Genomic DNA, 22111 nt, shown 5'->3' on the forward strand with positions numbered 1-22111 from the left:
TTTCCCTACTCTCTTCGACTTCTTCTTCCCAGATCCTCCTCGAGAGAAGGACTGGAAGGGCTGGTTGCGGTCACTCCTTACTGCAGAAGTCGAAGGCAGAGTCTTTCCTCTCGGCTTCGACGAGGCGACCGTCTTGGCAGCAGAGGAAGCGCTAGCTAAGCTCTTGGGCTTAGCCGCAGTCGTCCGAGGTTGCCCAGCCACCTTGGAGACTGCCTGGTGGACAAAACAGTCACTGTCGTCAGTGCGCTGCTGTTCCACCGCAGCGTCCACCATCTCTCTGGGGAAGAGAAAGGAGGAACTCCGCACCGGTCCGTTGCGAAGACCCAGAGCCACCTCACACCCAGCCGCCCTGGTCACTCGGGTGAGAACAGCGTCTCTACGCCAGAGAACCAGGTTGGCCCACAGGTTAGCCGTCTGGTGGGCCAGGTAGGCAATGGCCCTACCCCCAGACTGGCACAGTCTCACAAAAGCCGGGTCCCCTTCAGGAGTGATGTTCTCCAAGGAGGCCGCAGCTTTCGACACTGTGAGGGACCACAGGTCGAGCCATGAGACTGCTTGGAATGCTGCCATTGCGGTAGATTCCAAGGCAAGTGCCTCCTGCTGCGAGAACCAAAGGTTCTCTGACAGGAGCTACGGCAGACACACCCCCGGAGTTAGCCTAGCTAGCTCCGGGTTAACCTGTTTGGGCGGCAGAGGGTACTCTGAAGGCATGTAGAAGCGCCTCTGTCGCGGTAGAGGTGGAGGAAGGAGCTTGGCAGACCTACCGGACCAAAGCGAACCCTCCTGTCCGGAGACGAGAGCGTCCACTTGGCTCAGCACACTGTCAGCCAAGGCCGATCGCGGCAGACCCACCGTCGTCCTGGGTTCCTTCTTAGGTTCCCAGAATGACTCCAAGCCCGATGTGGGCTCGGTAGGTGGGAGCGACAATCCTTCTTCGAGGTCGTTGTGCTGACGAATCAGCAAATATCTCCGCGAACAACCTCTGGATCTCAGAAGTGACTGCATCCTGTGGAGACGGACCGTCAAGCCCATCCAGCGAGAATGCCTCCCGAGACCCTCCTCCTTCCACAGGAGGAACCACAACAGACCCCTCCAGGTCTCCTCCTGCCACTTGCGCGTACGATCTGGTTGGTCCGAGGACCGTGCCAGGTTCGTAGGGCATCGTGGCGGGATCATGAGGAGCGCACCCCTCACGATCACTCATGATTGCCTCGCTCTTCCTGGTGAAGCCCGAGGAAGTTGAAGGGATCAGAGAGGAAGACCTGATGCTCTCCCCGCGCCCACCGGCAGAACCTGTGTGCTGAGGGGGCTGCAGGCCTGGTCAAGCGGCTCTCCCGGGGAGAGCGGCTGGACCAAGAACAGTGGCAACGGCCCCGAGCGTCAGAAGAGCTGCTGCTGGTCCCCCTCTCCGCCCGGTCCAGGTAGGAGCAGCAATCAGGGGACCGGCAGAGTCCGCTGTCGCGGTGGGAGCGAGGCCTGTCCTCATGGCGCGTCACGCCGCTTGGGACCAGCGAGGCCTGTCCTCATGGCGCGTCACCGCTGGACCAGAGGCCTGTTTCAGGCAATTCCGATTGACCGGCTTCCTCGCCTCAGCCCGCGACCGGTCTGGGACCGTCGCGTCAACCCTGGGTACCAAGGTGAACGTACATTCAGTGACTCTCGCAAACGAGAGGCCAAGACGGTACCTGGTGTCGAGGCAGAACCTCTGGCACTCCTCCGGTCCCCGTCTTCTTCTTCCTTGCGGAAGGAGAGACGGGCCCCGTTCCCGAAGGAACAGGAGGACCGACGGAAGTCCCAACCGTCCCACTCCTTAGAAGTCTTAGCGCGAGCCTTCTCAGGGAGGAAGGAGGCAACCTTCTTCTTCTTCGGCTGTGGGGCCTTAGAAGTTGAAGGGGAAGCGGCAGCAGACAACGACGACAAAGAAGACGATAAAGACGAAGACAACACTTTCCTCTTTCTTCTTTTTCTTGGTCAGCTTCCTCAGCACCACCATCAGTTCTTCCATCCAGGACGGAGCCGGGGCAGTTGCCGAAGCAACAGGGCCCGACTGCATCTGTCTGGAAGGACCTGGGGTGGGAGCAGCAACACCACGGGCAGGAACGACGGCAGCAGGAACTGGTACCAGGGCTGGAGCAGCAGCACTCTCAGGAACAGGAGGCGGGGCAGGAACCGGTAGCATCCTCTGCACAGGAGGCAGGTCTAGAGGAGAGCTCTTGGGACAACAGAAGTCCGGGGCTGTAGAAGGGGCGGCAAACCCAGGTGGCAGCATCACAGCGGGCATCGACACCTCCGGCAGCGGTGCCTGCACAGCGGCTGTCGGGGTCACCGTGGCTACATGCTGAGTGTACACCAGGTGTGGCGGAGCAGCGTAGCCCGGCGTGGACACCGTCGTGGTGGTCGGCCCGTGTGTTACCAGCATGGCCCCTCTCGCCAGGTGACTCAGCAGCCCCTGGACCCTCGGTGTCCCTTGCAGCTCCAGCGAGTGCCAGGCCCGTCCGAGACCGTCCCCCGTGGCCAGCAAGTCTGAGGAAGGAAAAGTCGGGGGAGTTGGTCGGGGGGGGGGGACAGTTCCCACCCCGAGTAAACAGAGGACCCCGAATACAACTGGATGTCGAGAGAGGAGAAGGAGTGAGAAACGTCCCCCGAAGGAGAAGGAGCCATACGAGGGAGGTGAGATGGAGGGAGAAAAGAGGAAGACGTGTCCGTGACCAAGGGCGTAGCCGGAGAACCCTCTGACGAATCCTTGGCCGGCTTGCGCGACTTCTTCCTCCCCCATAGCGCTCCCACTGCTCCTCCGACCAAAAGTACAAGTATCACATGTCTCAGTGCGAGAGCATTCTCGCCCTCTACACCGAGTTTAAAAACCATGAGGATCAACCCCTACAGATGATCGGAAGGCCCCACACTTACGGCCCTCCACACAATCTGCGGCTGATGGGGGAGGCGAGGGGGTCTCTCCGGCTCTCGTGGTTCCATATCCATAACAATGAAGCACTGTATGAATAAAAAACACACACGTACTACTTATATCCTTTGCACTATTACACAGTAAAAGGAAAAGCAAAAGTCTTCACGCAGTGAAGCAAACCAAGCATACGACAGAAGTGGGCAGAGACGAGCAGCACGTCCATCCACTAGCGCAGCCTAAATCAAAGTGACTCCTCTCCTCACAGTCGAGCTGACCGCCAACTGCCGGACAAGTAGTTAACTACCGAACGCCCTTGTTCGAAGCTTACGACCGGTTCAGTTGCCGCTAAGTACCTTCCTATTGTTAAAGGACCGAGGGTTTGTATACGTATCGGAACAAATTTGACCTATGAGAAAATTTCCTGTGTGGCAGCCAGTTGCCAAACCACAAAAGCAGTTGCCACACCCCACACGAAGTAGCTTCTTGAATCCTGAATAGCTGATTAATGACAAGATTTGATAAATCCTCTCACAATACTTTCCTGTCTTAATGTACACTATACTGCAATTAACTATTAAGCTCTTTTCTTTTTAAAATTTAGTGAACATACTGCTTCCAAACATGTCTGCTATATAAGTAAACAGGTAAATCACATGCCAGAGAAAAATTTCCTTGAAATACCTGAAGTTTTACAAGAGACATTTATGTAAACAAACATTTGCTTAAACCATCTCTCATACCTTTAGAAGCGAGATTTTCAGAGTCCTCCTCTTCCAATTCAGACAAAAGATCAGATTCACTGTTGTAGGTTGAGCTTTGTGGAGATTCATACATGCTATAATCAGTTGTGCCTACAGAAAATAAAAGGAAGATTCTCGGTAACAATTAATCAACTTTAACAATAGTATTTCATCTGTGGATCAATGCTACACAGCTTAACTGACAATAACAAAGGTTAAGTATAACAACTAACATTAATACCTACTTTCAGCTTTAAGAATCTGACTCCGCACCCACTGGTGAGGGGTTGTAGTCTTATCAGCAGTGACACTCACAGATTTAACATTCGATATACTTGTACCAGCTTGTTTGAGACGTCGTTTCTCCTGAATTCTAGCCTCTAGGATGCGGATCTCTTCATCACTCTCTTCATCAGCACAGGGATTAGTTTCTGTCTTCCCTTGCCACACATCAAACTGCATCTGGAATTTCAGAAACCATCAAAGTCAGTCACTTCTTCTAGTACAGGCATGCTTTATTTTCTTAACACTCATATTGGCACTATGATATTGTTATGATACAATAAAGTTTCATACATACTTAACTGGCAGATATATACTTAGCTATAGACTCCGTCGTCCCCGACAGAAATTGGAATTTCGCGGCACACGCTACAGGTAGGTAGGTCAGGTGATCTACCGTCCCGCCGCTGGGTGGCAGGAATAGGAACCATTACCTTGCCGGAGCTTCGAGCTTGGTAAGAGTCTCGAGGATGTCTGGCGATGTCCACATCGGACACTCTTATCTGTCCGATTTGTTCGCCTCTAGCACATCTGTGCCAGGTTGTAGGCCTGCTCTTTCTCCTCAGACAATGACAGTGTTCTTGGGGACTGTTTGCCTCTGGCGTTTTTTTACGCCTGTTTTGGCCATATGCACCGGTTGGCGCTACATTGTCCAAAAGTCCATGAACATCCACAATAGTTTATCAGGAGACTGGAGAAGAGTGGAAGAGGTTCTTCCACTTTGAGCTTTGGCCTCTCCGGCAAGGGGAGGTGATTGTAGTCAGCTACATCCAGTAGACGATAGGATATCTAACCGTACGAGAGATAAGAGTCTCCTCCGAGGAGGGTCCTTCTTGAATACTTCCGTTGCCTCACGAGATCTCTTCTTACATTTGAAGGGGTTTCTCATTGCAGAATCTTCCCTATCCTTGCCCGAAGGAAGGGAAGAAGCCTGGAACGTCGAGGAGACTCCGAGCTGAAATTGGGAGTACTCTGATTTCTAAGCTCTTTATTGTATCCCTCTGAACACCTTCTGGGAAGCATTTTGAGCCGTCATCGCATTCCAAAGACTCTGTAGGTAAACGTTTGAACCATTCTACTGTAGATGAAAACGTAAGTACCCTGCCTGGACAACGAAACTTCTATCTGAAAACATTGAATCAGGAATAGGGGGTTTTAGTTCTTTTGCCAGACATACTATGCTGGTAAGAACCCATTGCCTAGTCTCCATAGAATCTGATGCGAGATTCCAATGCTCAAAAAATTCACGTCTTCTTGATCGTTTAGGACCAAGAGAAACAAAGAATTCCCTCATAAAAATTTCTCAAAGAAGTTTGATGAGGAGCAGTTCCATCTTGTCAGAACATGGAATCTGTGGCCACAAAAAAGATCCCATTAGAAGTACATGATATCCTACTCTTGTCATATTGAGGTATCGTATAAGATCCCGAAGATCTTAATCCTCTGCTATCTGCAATTCCCTTTGTAGAGACAGAGTATAGCCTTTTACTGCATTCTTTGATAGCAGATATATACAAAGGTGATTCTTCCCTCTGAAAGGGAAGAAAAAACCGCTATGTGGTTCACAGAGGTATCGGAAGAGGACAGTTTCCTCATTCCCTCTAGCACGATTTGCAGCAATTCTATATCTTGTCCATGACTATTGTCATTTACCTTGAAAAATCCTCTCATTCATGTCCACTTCTGGTAAGTCTGCACGCAGACAGACTCAGAGTGGAGAGGTTGTTAAGGTCCATTTATAATAGATGCTGATAGAATATTCAGACTGTCTTGGAAAAGACTTCCAAAACATGCTGTGAGAAGAACGTGACCTCAGTGAATCCAACCTCTCTAAGGCCAAAATGAGGCATAAAGTATTATACTCTCTTTCTTTGACTCCCTTTATCTTAAATTCTGTAAAGAATTATATTAGGGGCGAAAAAAAGACTTAAAGTTTATTCCCCTTTCTATAAAATAAAGATGGCGTATATTGCTACCTCTCTTGGTTCGAGGAAAAGGAAGCAGTCTATAGGAAGCCTGTTCGTCTTCTACCTTGCTAAGAGATCTATGAAGAAGACTTTCCGCAGGTTCTCACAACTCTTTCCAATAAATGTTAGACACACGTTAACAGTTATTATCGTCGATCGAGAAGGTTCTCACGGACATGCAAAATCTTGCATCGAACCTCTTAAGGATCGTTACATTCCCTGTCTGTTTTCCAAATAGGTTCTCTTTGTTAACGCGAACAGGAGCGAAAAAAGATTCTCGATGCTCTTTGCGATATGAGTGTGTCGTGGAATTGGCCTAAGTGATTAAATGGGTAACGAAATCAGGAACGAATCTTGCCGTTACCAAGCGTGCTGTCTGAGAGGCTACTGGACTCTTAGGTTAATAACTCGCTAAAACGAGAAAATATCTTGGATGGTGCTCTTGGCTCATTGCGCCAGGCTGGCGCTTTCTTCTAATTCTCTTTATGTTATGTGCCAGAACATCTGTGCCTTTATGGTACCCGACATCCTTTCACATATTAATTCCGTTCTTAGTAGGAAAAAACTCTTATATACATAGTATAGTCCATTCAGGGAAACAATTTCTGCCACGAAGAGAATGTTTCCCATCCCACTCATCCATCTTCTCTTGAGCAATATCCGATTCTAAAAAGGTTGTGCGCATTTCTCGAAAGACTTGACCATACCGTAGTCTTAAAGTGAATTCTCTTACATCCATCTTCTCACTAAGCATGTATTCTAATTAAGCCATGCTTTTCGTAAGCCATGAGAGGCATTATAAATAATTATAATGTTCTGCTTGCGTTAGAATCCTTTGAATAATGTTACCTACGGTAAACAGCATTGAAAGGTTATAATATCTTTCTTATTGAAAGCTTCTTAGCAAAAGGCAGACAATATTTTATTTATGTTAGCTTAACTATCCCCTCCATTCGAGACTAAGTCCATGATTGTAGGGGGAATGTACGGTTAACCATTCGATCCCGTTGGAGAGAGATATGTAACCGACTGCTCATGACCGAGAACTGGATGGTACTGTATTGGCTTACAATGACAGCCCGGCCGTCTCGTTCGCTGCCTGGCTGCATTCATCCTGAGTTGCCAGTTACTTCATTCAATGAAGGATTTAATAATATTATCTCGAGCCTAAGGAAGCTCTCAATAATGCAAATTTGAAGGCCAAACAACCTTTGTTAAATACGCCAAAGCTGAGTAGGTATTGTCGTAACAAACCTTTTAAGCGAAGTCCTTACTAGGAAAATCCTGTAAGGATATAGATAATTCTGTAGAAACCACAAAGGCAACTATGGTATGCGTATATGACTTGTCATTCAGTAGTCGTATACACCAAACCAAGTCTTCTTACTACATTCTTTCCTCTCCGATGCAGAGAATGGAAATCTTACTCTCTTCGTTCTTTTCGTCAATAAACCCCAATTAGTATTAGTCGAAAGAGATCGCAAATGACAACCGAGGATCGAAGAGAATCTCTCAAGCTTTTATTCTCTTGGAGATAAGGCCGTTTTTTACGCCTCTATTATCTGGAAGAGCCTCTAATCAATGAATGAGAGCTCGTACGAATCTTGTTTAATTTCCAAACGATTGCCACTCTTTCTGTAAATGGTTGGTTGCATTATTTTTTAGGAGGAGGATGATTTTAATATCCTCTTACTAGTAATGAACTAATTCTCTCAATAAAAAAGGTCGCTAAGGTCTTATAAACTGAGAGACCTGCCCCCTTATTGGCTTCCAATTTCAATCTATCTTCCATTTCCTGTCCATCAAGTTGGGAGAAGAATGAGCAACCGGAGGAGAGCTTTTAGCAGTACCGACTCTAACCTGACAAGGGCTACGGCCGCCTGTGCGACATCTTGAGTCCCCGCCAGGAGAAGTTATTATCTTGCTCTTGCCTTTATTGCATTAAGACTATCCTGACAAGGGCGACGGCCGCCTGTGCGACAACTCCCGTCCTATCAGGAGAAGGCCTCGAAGTCTTTGTTCCCACCTTTCGCAGAATCAGGCATATCCTGACAAGGGCTACGGCCGCCTGTGCGACATCTAGAGACCCTGTCAGATGAAAACTGATACTGCGAAAATTCCCAAAGAGGAGCCTCTCGGTCTGCCTCTAACTCCATTTCCGATGAAGATCCTGGTTCATAGCGCCTGGAGCCTGGCTCCTGGCGCTTCAAGCGCTTTGCGCCTCGTTTCAGGCGCTTCAGACGCTTTTTGCCTCGTTTCAGGCGCTTCAAGCGCCTCGATTCAGGCGCTTCAGGGGCTTTGCGCCTCATTTCAGGCCCTTCAGGCGCTTTGCGCCTTGTTTCAGGCTCTTAAGGCGCTTTGCGCCTTGTTTCAGGCTCTTCAGGCGCTTTGCGCCTTGTTTCAGGCTCTTCAGGCGCTTTGCGCCTCATTTCAGGCCCTTCAGGTGCTTTGCGCCTCGTTTCAGGTGCTTCGACGCCTTTTTCTCGTTTCAGCGGCTTCGGCGCTTTGCGCCTCGATTCAGGCCCTTCAAGGCGCTGGCGCCTGTTTCAAGGCTCTTCAGGCGCTTTGCGCCTCTTTCATTCTGGCCCCTTCAGGTGCTTTGCCTCGTTTTCAGGCGCCTGCCCGTACGTTCATGGAAGGATTCCTTCTGATTGCACTCTATAAGTTCCTCGCTCTACCGTCTGTTTTCTCTTTGAAGGAGCCTTGCGCCAAAAAAAAATTTTTTGGAACGCGGCTCGCGCTCAGTTGCTGGAACGCGGCTCACGTTTGGCTGTAGGAACGCGGCTCGCGCTAGTCTGTTGGAACGCGGCTCGCTGCTGGCTGTTGGAACGTGGCTCGCGCTTGCTTGCTGGAACGCGGCTTCCTGGCTGGCTCTTCGCTTGTAGTCCAGTTGGCGCTCAGTGTTCTCTTAGTTTTCAGAGAACACGCTAGATCGTCCGAACTCCAAACATGTACATTCTTCGTCTTTTCGGATGTAAGATGAAGAAACGGAAGAAGAGACGCACTTTTTTAAAAGGATGCCTTTCCAATGGCTATCCTTGGCAGTCTGGGACGTTCTTCAGATCCTGCCGAGGGGACGCCTGATCGGTGGGGATTCTCCATAACCTCCGTAAGGCTTTCGACTTTCCTTCTCCTCTGGGCCAGGGAGCTTGGAAGCGGTCTAGACCTGGGAGCAAAACAGAGCCGATCAGAACGCACCCTCCACTGCGCTGTGAACATTAAATTCACTTCTTACCTTATAACAGCTCGCATTTTGAGCTACATCCATTTATCTTCAAATTTATGAATTTGTAGATTCTATGGAGTAAGAAGGTGATGAGGATGCAAAAACTACTATTACTGTTAATACTCTAACTGCTCGTTAGCACGAGAGCTATTAAAGCCTCTAAAGGAAGCGTAAAAAGTTATATGCTTTTCTGACTTCCTAAAGTAGGAAGTTAGAGTTTTATATTTCCCCAATCGATTCTACTACTTATTCACTTATCAATGAATAAATATTAATCCCTTTCTTGAAAAACTATGAGTGTCTACCAACATTTCGGTAGTTACATAATATAAAAATCTTTGAAAATTTTTAGAAGCCAAATTCATTAAAATGTTAATAAAGCAAGTTATATGCCGAGCCAAAGACCCAGTACTTTCCCTGTAAAAGACAGCCAGAAGATCAATGGCGATGAAACACGAAAATCAAGTCAGGAGGAACTGCAAACGTATGTTTACATTCCAAGCGACAGAGAAAATCTGGTTCTAGAAGGTAATGGTTCCTATTCCTGCCACCCAGCGGCGGGACGGTAGATCACCTGACCTACCTACCTGTAGCGTGTGCCGCGAAATTCTAATTTCTGTCGGGGACGACGGAGTCTATAGCTAAGTATATATCTGACAGGTGAAGTTGAATGTATGAAAATAAGAGTTTGCTATAAAAAACACAGAAAGATTAAATTTAGCAAGGCCAAAACTACTCCATTGTTTCTAGTACACCTAATAATCATGAGCATCTTTATTTCCTTTCTATATATGTCTGGGCTAGTTTACAAAATTTTTACTTTAATAACAGTACAAAAACACTACACTGTATATTTTTCAGAATTTTCTCCGATATAAATTGTGTACAGATTTTCAACATACTATTTGCAGTGGGTTAACAACACACCTAGATACCTTAAAGGTTGCAAAGTGTCCAGTAAAAATAGTGTCCAGTAAAAAATAAAGATGCATTCAAATCATTTGAGCAAAACTTAGTGAAAGATTGAATACAAACATCAAACATCTCACCTGTGTAAGTGCAGCTATAACAGCCTCCGAAATATTAAAGTGGGCATTCTCTCGATCCAACTCAGCATAGGGTTTATCCTTAGAAGACAAAAAGCCAATGAGAGATTGGCCAGGCTGTGGTCGGGGAGATACACCATAATCAGCTGCAGGCGTAATGCTATGTCCTCCATCATCCATAAAACGTTTGCGAATCTGTGACGTAAAAGTCACTTCTTCCCCTAACTTCATACCCGTTTCTAAGGTAGGGGCTGTATTTGACGTGGCTATTTTCAACTTGGTCGAAATTTCTTGAGAACCATCTGACCGAGACCTGGAATGCGTTTTCTTTTTTGACTTTGCCGTGTCACTTGATGACTCCGATGACTTTACCCCAGTTCCTGGGGCGCTGGATGCCAAACTACCAGTAATATCATTGACAACAACTTTCACAGGAGAGGATATATTCTCTGATTTTACAGGCTTTGAAATAATCTCTTTTGTGAGCTGTGTTGAAACTGCTAGATGATCTGGTGCAACTGTAGTCTCTACAGACACTTTATTTCCTCCTTCTATGTATGAGTCTCTCACATCACTGTCAGTATTACTTTGGTTTGTCATGAGATTCTTTACATGATTCTTTGAAGTGCAAGACTTGTCTACTTCACTGCCAAGCACACCTCGACTATCAACAAGATGTTTGACAGACACACCGGAACGGTGCTGAGAAATGGAAGACCGCTTTCGTCGCCTAGATCCCTGAACAGCACCGCCATCCACTGTCTCTTCACTGTCCAGGTCACTATCGGCATGGATGGACCCCGTTCTTCCTCCACTAGCACGTCGACGTAACTGCGGAGTCCTGGCGTCCAAGGAACAAGTTCCACTTGAACCATGAGGTGAACTTGCATCCCCATCACTGGGTGTATATTTCCCACCATAATTCACCTGCAGAAGACTTGGAGAGATACTACTGCCTGGTTCACTGCTATCACTTACATCAAGATGATGAGGAGAAACTTGAAGATGTTTCATCATTGGAGTGCTGAAGAATTCTTTGGGTCTAGTTCCAGTCTCACTTCTACTGAGCAGCTCTCCCTTGACCAACCGGGCAATGGGAGAGCTTGACGAACTGGATAACTGCGGAGAATCCTTCTTTATGAATGGCACTGCCTGACTAACCGGACTTGTTACAGGCCAGTCAGAGCTGCCGGAGCTACCATCAGGGCTTTCTCGGCACATAAAGGAATCGTTATCACTTTGTTCACCGACACCCAACACACCAAAAGGTCTCCTAATAGGGTTCACCGCATCTTTTCGTAAGCCTTGAAGAGATGCTTCAGACTTCCCCCTTCTTACAGGAGGATGACAGGAACTCCTGAAAATACTTTCACTTGACTCAACTGAAATTTTCTTTGGCTCTGAACTATCCTGACTTGAAGACCTCTGAAAAGTTTGGATTTCTGAAGTTTTTGATCCTTTACCTAGGTTTGTGTAAGGCCAAGCTGGTATCCAGTCCTTGTCCGACAAAGGCGTGGTGGGCAATGATGTTGTACGATCCAGAGCTGATAATTTACTGATAGCTGGATCATACAACTGAGATTTAAGTTTCAACAACCTGTCAGCTGCATCTGGTGGGCCAAAAACCTGAGGAACTCCAGGAGGGGGGTAATAGTCTCCAACAAGCTGTTAAAAAGAAAAAGAAAAAAAGTAATATTGTAATAGTGACCAAGTACATGAAGTCATTAAGTATATACAAATGATAATCATACAAAACTAAGTCTAAGAATGAAACAGTAACTGTAGATTACCAGTTTGGGGTCTATGTTTGCCAATCCATCTTGCGAATTTTCTTCCAGCGCCTTCAGGCATGTTTTAACAGCGGTAATGTGAGGATGGGACCTGAATAAAGCCCAACGATGATAATGTTTTTCAACATGTTCCCTGTTGAGTCAAACAGATTACATTAAAGAACCATTACAAATTCAGAGGTTGCACTGTGTTTCTCAACACTACACAAAAATGATATTGTTAAGATACAATAAAGTTTTGTACATACTTACCTGGCAGATATATACTTAGCTATAGACTCGGTCGTCCCGACAGAATTTCAACTCGCGGCACACGCGACAGGTAGGTCAGGTGATCCACCATTCCCGCGCCGCTGGTGGGCGGGGTCTGGAACTATTCCCGTTTTCTAAGCCATAATTCTCTTCCACCTGTCTCCTGAGGGGAGGCTGGGTGGGCCATTAATCATATATATCTGCCAGGTAAGTATGTACAAAACTTTATTGTATCTTAACAATATCATTTTTGTACAAGTAACTACCCTCCCAGCAGATATATACTTAGCTGATTGGCACCCTTGGTTGGCGGGCAAGAGACAGCTAAAAACAAAATAATACTTAAACTAAATACATTAAAAAAAACAGGGAAAAAAACAACCTATGTTCTTGGATTAACATAATCCATAGTTCCTACCTTATTGGGCTGAAGACTTCATGACTACTGTCGATGAGTCTGCTTGCCTCAAGAGTTTCAACGAGGAATGAACCTATGGTTGAATAAAATCTTTGGATCGTGTCAATGGGGGCTAGCCCGCTTACGCGACAGAGCCTATACTGGATCGTACCAATGGGGGCTGACCCACTTACATGGTAGAGCCTTGACCTTTGTCATATCAATGGAGACTCGCCCTCTTACATGACAGAGTTAAGGTTATTAAAACAAATCACAAAGAGCACTGAAGCCAATCCCGATCACCTGACCATGTTAGTATTGTTACAATCTATGAATTGTAAGAGGGTATTCCTCTGACAATTAAACCAATAAAAAACAACCACCAATAAACAGTAAATTAAGCCTTAAACTAAAATAGGAAGGTTAGCCTCAGCCCCTTCTCCCAGCACTGAATTCGCCGAAACATACGCTCCCCAGAGCAAAGCACTTTTCGTACGAAATTTTAACGTCTCTTAGGTAATTCGAGAGGCGAACACCGAATTACATCTCCAAAATGTCGACTCTATAAGAGCCTGAAGCGACCATGTTTTGTGAAATGCCATAGACGTAGCTATGGCTCTCACTTCATGAGCTCTCACTCTGAGAACCTTGAGATGCTCTTCTTCGCACTTAAGGTGAGCTTCACTTATTACATCTTTTATGAAGTATGTAAGGGCGTTCTTAGAAATCGCTCTTTTCGGATCTCTTACAGAGCACCAAAGACTTTCTTCTGTACCTTTCAGCAACTTCTTCTTCTCCAGGTAGAACTTGAGTGCCCTGACTGGACACAAAGTCCTTTTCTAGTTCTCTCCCTGTTAATGAAGATAGTCCTTTAATCTCAAAGCTTCTTGGCCAAGGCTTTGAGGGATTTTCATTTTTCGCTAGAAAAAATGGTTTAAAGGAGCAAATCGCTGAATCCTTCTTAACCCCACTTTACCTTCCAAAGCTTGCAACTCGCTAATTCTCTTGGCTGTTGCTAACCGCAAAAAGGAATAATGACTTTCTCGTTAAGTCTCTAAACGAAGCTGCGTGAGACGGTACAATTTTTTCCGACATTAGGAACTTGAGGACCACATCCAAGTTCCAGCTAGGCTTCTTGATTACATGTTCTTTCGTGGTCTCAAAAGACCTTATAAGGTCATGAAGATCTTTTATTATTCGTCAGATCTATTCCTCTATGTCGAAAAAACTGAGGCCCAATACTTCTCTAACCCTTCACTGTTGAAACTGCCAGGTTACAGTCTTTTCTCAAATATAGGAGAAAATCTGCGATTTCAGTTACAGAGGTACTGGAGGAGGATATTTTTCTTTCCCTTACACCATCTTCTAAACAACTCCACTTCGACTGATATACTTTAGAAGTGGAGAGACTTCTGGCTCTTGCAATAGCCTTCGCCACTTCTCGTGAAAAGCCCTTGCTCTGACAAGTCCTTCGACAGTCTGAAGGCGGTCAGACTTAGAGCGGGGAGGTTTTGTGAAACCTGTCGAAGTGGGGTTGTTTTGAGAAGATCGTTCCTTAGTGGAAGCGATCTTGGAAAATCCACTAACCACTCCAGCACCTCTGTGAACCAATCGAGAGCCGGCCAGAAGGGAGCGATGAGGGTCATTCTTGTTCCTTCCGAGCAAGCGAACTTCCTCAATACTTTCTCCTACTATCTTGAAAGGAGGGAAGGCGTATGGCGTCCAAGCCCGTCCAATCTAGCAGAAAGCTGTCTACTGCTACTGCTTGAGGATCCGAGATCGGGGAGCAATAGGTTTCTAATCTGTGATTCTTGTTGGTCGCGAAACAGGTCTATATTGGGCCTTCCCCACAGATGCCAAAGTTTGTTGGCAAAATCTGAGGATTGAGAGTCCATTCCGTGGGTAGGACTTGTTCTTTTCTGCTTAACAGATCTGCCCGGACATTTTTCTCTCCCTGCACAAACCTTGTGAGGAGAGAGATCTTCCTTTCCTCCTGTGCCCAAATCAGCAGATCCTTTGCTGATTCGTACAGGGAAAAGGAATGAGTCCCCCTTGTTTCTTTATATAAGCGAGGGCTGTTGTGTTGTCCGAGTGAATCTGAATCCCCAGACCTGAGACCTGTTCCTCGAAATGAACCAAAGCTAGATGAATGGCTGTTAGCTCTTCTTGTTTATGTGCCAGGACACTTGATCTCCTTCCCAAGTGCCTGACACTTCTGCGAACCTAGGGTCGCTCCCCACCCAACCCTGAATCTGAGGCGTCTGCAAACAACGCTAGGCGAGGGTTCTGTAAGCGAAGGGAGATTCCCTTGCTTAGTTTCTGTGGAATCTAACCACCAAACGGATATTTCTCCTTGATCCCTTTCGAGATTGGAAATGTATCTCCTAGATTGTTGGACTTCCAATCCCACTTCTCCTTCAGATAAAATTAAGAAGGGGTCGTAGGTGAAGTCTTCCTAAGGAAAACGAATTGTGTTTCCATCGAGGAGAGGGTGTCCCCCCCCCCCAGTAAGCTCATCCATTCCCTCGCGGAACAATGTTCTTTCCTTAAGAAGACTGACACCTTTCTAAGCAGCGTTTTCTCTCCTTTCCTGCGAAGGATACGCTAGAAAACTCCGAGAATCCATCTGAATCCCCAGATTAGACAATACTTCTGCTGGGGAGTCAGCATGGATTTCTCGTGATTTACTAAAAGTCCTAAGGACTTTTTGTCAACTTTTAGAGTAACTAATAGGTCCTCCAGACATTTTTTCTGGCCGATTGGGCTCTTATTAGCCAAAATCGTCCAGATATAACGAGATCCTGATCCCTTCCAGATGTAGCCAATAAGCTACATTCTTCATGATGTCCGTAAAGACTTGAGGGGCAGTCGAAAGTCCGAAAGCACATCGCTCGGCAAACTGGAACACTTTCCCTTGGAACATGAACCTCAGATACTTCCTTACTGCCGGATGAATTGGCACATGGAAATACGCATCCTGAAGGTCCAGGGACACCATCCAGTCCCCTGGACGAAGAGCAGATAGAACAGAGGAAGACGTCTCCATTGAAATTTCTTCTTCAATACAAAGAAAATTCAGGGCACTGACGTTCTAGAACCGGTCTCCCATCCCCCCGATGCTTTCGTACCAGGAATAGCCGATTGTAGAATCCTGGAGACTGGAGATCTTCTTGAACCAGTTCTACCGCTTCCTTGGAAATCATTGTCTTTTCCACTGCTTGCAACATAGCAAGCTTTCGGACCGGATCCGAGTATCTTGCGGTCAACTCCCTTGGAGTTGTCGTCAAGGAGGATTTTCCCTGAAGGGGATCAAGTATATCCTTTTTTCAGGATAGAGAGGGACCAGGAGTCCGCTCCTTCTGCTGCGCCCAGACTTTGGCAAAGTGGAGAAGCCTGGCGCCTACTTTCGTCTGGAGGACTTCCTGCTCATCTAGACTTCCGAAGGACCTTCTAGATGGTCTACTCCTCTCTCTGGTCTGCGACCTCTAAGAGGGGCTATAGAAGAGGAGGCACCTCGAAAGGGCTGAATAAAAGAGGGTCTCTCTTTTTCTCTATAGGCACTGCCGGCCTAAACTTCTTGGCTGAGTGCGTGAGGAGATCCTGAGTTGCCTTCTCCGTAAGAGATTTAGAAACCTCTTTAACAGTCTCTTGTGGAAAAAGGTGCGGGGATAACGGCAGCAAAAAGAAGAGATGTCCTTTGCAAAGGTGATACTGCTCTTGCTAAGAAAGAGCTAAAGACAGATCTTCTTCTTTAATACTTCCCGTTCAAAAAGAGAGCAACTTCCACAGAACCGTCCCATGACCGCTCTGTCCAGGCAAGCCAGACGCTCGAAAGTTCCATCCATGGAAACAAAGTCAGTGTCCTGAGCTCTCTTCGCTAACGCTCCCAAAGCCCAGTCCAATAAGTTGAAGACTTCTAGGGTTTTAAAGAGGCCTTAGAAGGTGGTCTAGCTCACACATGCCCCAAGTCGCCTTAGCAGACAGCAACGACTTCCTCCTAGACGAGTCCACTAAGGAAGCAAAATCCCGCATCTGCGGAAGAAGACCAGACCTAACCCCACCCCATAGGTTCTTTGGTCTCGTACCACCTTCCTGGTTTGCCTGTTAACTTGGAAGGAGGGCAGGAAAAAACTGTCTTGCCCGCTTCCCTTCTGGAAGTCAACCACTCTGAAAACGTCTTTAATGCCTTTTTCATACAAAGAGCGGGGCGCATCTTGACGAAGGAAGACGACTTGAGAGCTTTAGTGCTGGACATCAACGATCCTGGTGGAAGGAGGGTCCGCAGGATGAAGGGAGTCTCCGAACTCCTTTAGCAGCAAAAGAGAAAGTCTCTTGTAGTCAGAAACTGCTACATCTACTGGCTCTTCGTCTTCCGATACCTGGTCCAAACTGATCCACAGAAGGAGACGTCGTTTTGGAGTGATCTGGCTCTTCTTCCCGGGAGAAGAACTCCTTTCGAGAGGGAGCGCGGAACATTAGCACTTCTATACGAAGAGTGAGGCTCCTGCCTGTCGGAGGGAAACACTCTTGCGCCTACTAGACTCTTGTTTGTCTAGGTTCGTCAGGTTCGTGGCGCTTGCTAGGCTCCTGGCGTCCTGATTCAGGGCGCTTGAAAAGATCCCCGCGTCTGATTCCTGACGCTTAACAGGCTCTTGGCGCCCTAACACTTGACGCCTAACGTACTCTAGCGTCCTGCCTTCTGGCATCCTAACTCCTGGCGCCCTGATCCTGGCGCCCGACCAGGCGCCTGACTCATGGCGCCCTGACTCATGGCGCCCTGACTCATGGCGCCCTGACTCATGGCGTCCTGGCGTCCGGCTATAGCGTCCTGATTCCTGCCTTCTAGCAGAATCCTGACGTCCTGAATCCTGTGGTTCTAAGAGGCTCTTGACGCCCTTTCTTGCGTCTTGCTGCCTCTTTGCGCCTGTTCCTGGCTCCTGGTCCTGTAGACCCAAGGGATCCTGATACCTAAATCGGTTTTTCCGGTTCCTTGTAACCTAAACCGATCGACTTCCTGCTCGATTCGCGGCTGTCTCAGAGGGCGCTTCGGGGAAGACAGCCTATAGGGCGAAAGGGCTCTTTCTCTCAGGAGAACAACTCCTATCAGACGAGTCTCTCGACGAAGGCGATAAACGCCCTGGAGATCGTGAGGGTTCTCTCCTATACGAAGCGGGCGCTTAGCGGAACTCTTAACAGGGGGGGGGGGGGGGAGCGAGACATCCTTCCTCCTTGTAGAGTCCTTAGCAAAAGAGCCTACGAGAGAAGCTAACGCTCTTGCAGATTAACCAAAAACTTCTTCGTAGGATCCTGAAGAGAAGGCTCCTCTTGTCTAGTCTTCTTAGGTCCCGAAGGCCAATCCTCGGGAAAACACTCTGGCTGGAGTCAGCCGCGTCTCCTTTAGGCGCCTTCCAGGCTCTCTTCAAAGGGCGCGAAAGAGAGGCCGAACTCCATCCTCGCCTTTAGGAGAGGAAGAGTCTGAGCCGAAACACTCCTTTAGGACGCCTTTTCTGCGGCAATCCGAGGCAGCTGGGTCTTAACAACAGGATCTGCCGAAGGGACGCTGACCGTTGGGGATGTTCTGCATCCTCCCTGCGGCTTTCGACATTCCTCCTCCCCTGGTCCTGGGAGTTTTGGAAGCGGTCTAGGCCTAGGAGCAATGAGGAACCGGTCAGACGCCCCCTCCACTGCACTGGGGACACTGCACAAGTCACTATCACCACTCTTACCTTGGTTTAGAGCTCGAGCTGAGCTTGAGTCTTATTGAAGCTTTTACATTTTCCCTCTCTGACGAAGAATCTTTGGATTCAGAACAGGGAGAAGCAGCTGAGGCTAAGGGAAAAATTGTTAGAAGGTCGAGAGTTAATTTCTCGTTCGGGTACCTTAAAGGAGCAAGAGTCTCTACTAGATGACCTAGCTGAAGCCTTTCTCACTATCTCTCTCAAGCTTCCTAACATATGATGATAATTCCTTCCATTCAAGCTCCGTAAGGTTCTCGCATTCAACACAGGTGTTAATAAAAGAACATTCATTCTCCTGCATTTAGCGCAAATACTATGAGGATCTAATGCCGATTTAGGCAGCCTAACCTTACAATCTTCCCTACTGCAAACTCTAAACATAGGTGAAGCCTTAGAGTCAGACATCGTGAAAGAGTAGTCAAAACCAAAGTCGAAAAACAGTCCACAATAAGCGTATGCCAAGCCAGAGAAAAAACAGAATACGTCACCAAAAAACCAATCCAAATTCTCGGCAAACGAGTTGAAATCCAAGATGGAGGAACGAACAATAGGTGTTGTTCGTTCAACCGACAGAGAAATTATGGCTTAGAAAACGGGCGGAAATAGTTCCAGACCCGCCACCCAGCGGCGGGAATGGTGGATCACCTGACCTACCTGTCGCGTGTGCCGCGAGTTTTGAAATTCTGTCGGGACGACCGAGTCTATAGCTAAGTATATATCTGCTGGGTAAGTTACTTGTACAAAAATTAAATGTCTCATCATAACTGAAAAATATCTACACACATCTACAAAACAGAAATTCTCCAATGTTGTTAAACTATCTTTAAAATAACAATGACTTACAAAAGAGAAATATTCAGGACAATTCCATAACCAAAATGTAACTTTACGATACCAACTACAGATTAGACTTTATAAGAAATTGAAATTTTCTACACCCTTCAGGTCTAAACCTTTCTAGAATATTGTACAGCAACAGAGGCTTCCTTGTTTCACTGAGTCCCTACAGATCAATGACCAACAGGAGCAGATGTAATCTTCATTAAAACTATTCATCTTTCTACAAGGGCAAAGAGTATCAAATTTGCTTTTAAATTTGGTTAGCAAAATTCATTTCAAGTAAAATACCACTGATGTTAACCGATTCCTCCCTTTTTGTAAAAGAAAGCAAAACTAACCTCTATCATGGTATTTATATTAAGACACACTGTATTATTAAAATATCAAAATGCTGTTAATACTTACCTATCTGCTGTGAGAGCTGTTATCTTAGCTGCTAGTTGAAGATTTTGTAATGATGAATGGATCCACTTATCACCAGGTTTAGGAACTGTTGTTGCTTCGCTACTTGGCCCAAGGACTGGATTGATAACACGCAGGCCAACAATAAAAGGCCAAATGTCAGCATTTCCCTAAGTGAAGAAAGGACAGATTATTCTCTCTCTCAATCGATACAAAGTTCTCTGGACAAATTTTCCCAAACTGCTAACTCAAAAACTCATTAAATAACAATGATTACATGAAAAGTGCTTTGACATGAGTTTGAAACATGTTCCCACAGTTCTCTTCCCTATTCAGATATGCACTTTCTGAACTAGTATTTCATCCAAGTCTTCATCTAAATAGATCTGTCACAGAGGTTCTCTCATCTGGACTTGTCTCTACTTCTCATCTCTCTTCACCATTATATCAACCCTCTCTGACCCTCTTTCTCTCATAGGACTTGAGTCCAGGACACTTCCCTAACCACCATCTTGAACCGATGCAAATCCCACTTACCATCTATGCTCTTTGATATATGATCAAATTTACAGTCCATTCATCCAATACTTCAAGAATACATTGACAATTTTCTTCTCACTCTTGCGGATAAATCAACATTTATTCTCTTAGAAGCCATATTCTCAACCATTTACACGGATCATTCATACTTATACCTCCATAATAATATGCATTACAATATTTAAAAACTTTAGCATGCACCACAACAAGGACAAATACAATACCTGAGTATCTTTGTGCAGGCAGCCATGATAAAATATACGCAAAATGGCTTCATAAAGGCGCTGAAATCCTCCATAAACCTGTAAAGGAAGAAAAGCATTCAGCATTTCACCACTTTCAAAGCTAAATTACTATATTTATAAATTAATACAAATCACCATTACAAAATGATATTGTTAAGATACAATAAAGTTTTGTACATACTTACCTGGCAGATATATACTTAGCTATAGACTCGGTCGTCCCGACAGAATTTCAAAACTCGCGGCACACGCGACAGGTAGGTCAGGTGATCCACCATTCCCGCCGCTGGGTGGCGGGGTCTGGAACTATTCCCGTTTTCTAAGCCATAATTTCTCTTCCACCTGTCTCCTGAGGGGAGGCTGGGTGGGCCATTAATCATATATATCTGCCAGGTAAGTATGTACAAAACTTTATTGTATCTTAACAATATCATTTTTGTACAAGTAACTTACCCAGCAGATATATACTTAGCTGATTGGCACCCTTGGTGGCGGGCAAGAGACAGCTAAAAACAAAATAATACTTAAACTAAATACATTAAAAAACAGGGAAAAAACAACCTATGTTCTTGGATAACATAATCCATAGTTCTACCTTATGGGCTGAAGACTTCATGACTACTGTCGATGAGTCTGCTTGCCATCAAGAGTTTCAACGAGGAATGAACCTATGGTTGAATAACTCTTTGGATCGTGTCAATGGGGCTAGCCCGCTTACGCGACAGAGCCTATACTGGATCGTACCAATGGGGGCTGACCCTCCCACTTACATGGTAGAGCCTTGACCTTTTGTCATATCAATGGAGACTCGCCCTCTTACATGACAGAGTTAAGGTTATTAAACAAATCACAAAGAGCACTGAAGCCAATCCCGATCACCTGCCATGTTAGTATTGTTACAATCTATGAATTGTAAGAGGGTCCCTATTCCCTCTGACAATTAACCAATAAAAACAACCATAATAAACAGTAAAATTAAGCCTTAAACTAAATAGGAGGATTAGCCTCAGCCCCTTCTCCAGCACTGAATTCGCCGAAACATACGCTCCCAGAGCAAAGCACTTTTGCGTACGAAATTTTAAACGTCTCTTAGGTAATTCGAGGCGAACACCGAATTACATCTCCAAAATGTCGACTCTATAAGAGCCTGAACGCGACCATGTTTTTTGTGAAAATGCCATAGACGTAGCTATGGCTCTACTTCATGAGCTCTCACTCTGAGAACCTTGAGATGCTCTTCTTCGCACTTAAGGTGAGCTCCCTTATTACATCTTTTTATGAAGTATGTAAGGGCGTTACTTAGAAATCGCTCTTTTCGGATCTCTTACAGAGCACCAAAGACTTTCTTCTGTACCTTTCAGCAACTTCTCTTCTCCAGGTAGAACTGAGCCCTGACTGGACACAAAGTCCTTTCTAGTTCTCTCCCTGTTAATGAAGATAGTCCTTTAATCTCAAAGCTTCTTGGCCAAGGCTTTGAGGGATTTTCATTTTTCGCTAGAAAAAAATGGTTTAAATTTGGAGCAAATCGCTGAATCCTTCTTAAACCCCACTTTACCTTCCAAAGCTTGCAACTCGCTAATTCTCTTGGCTGTTGCTAACGCAAAAAGGAATAATGACTTTCTCGTTTAAGTCTCTAAACGAAGCTGCGTGAGACGTACAAATTTTTCCGACATTAGGAACTTGAGGACCCACATCCAAGTTCCAGCTAGGCTTCTTGATTACATGTTCTTTCGTGGTC

The 22111-nt window shown here is 46.1% G+C and overlaps 1 protein-coding gene across 1 annotated transcript in view; it reads right to left on the reverse strand.

The window, feature by feature from the left end:
* Positions 1 to 20430, reverse strand: part of LOC135204277 (run domain Beclin-1-interacting and cysteine-rich domain-containing protein-like) — a gene marked incomplete at its 5' end in the record, with an annotated part of 51687 nt that extends 31257 nt beyond the window's left edge. The window contains 6 exon segments of the mRNA XM_064234420.1: positions 3649 to 3759; positions 3894 to 4110; positions 10173 to 11834; positions 11960 to 12092; positions 19592 to 19758; positions 20353 to 20430. Of these exon segments, the coding sequence (XP_064090490.1) occupies positions 3649 to 3759; positions 3894 to 4110; positions 10173 to 11834; positions 11960 to 12092; positions 19592 to 19758; positions 20353 to 20430 (2368 nt within the window).
* Between the last annotated feature and the right edge of the window lie 1681 nt (positions 20431 to 22111).

The sequence above is a fragment of the Macrobrachium nipponense genome, chromosome 44 (assembly GCF_015104395.2).
Source record: "Macrobrachium nipponense isolate FS-2020 chromosome 44, ASM1510439v2, whole genome shotgun sequence".
NCBI classification, from domain to species: domain Eukaryota; kingdom Metazoa; phylum Arthropoda; class Malacostraca; order Decapoda; family Palaemonidae; genus Macrobrachium; species Macrobrachium nipponense.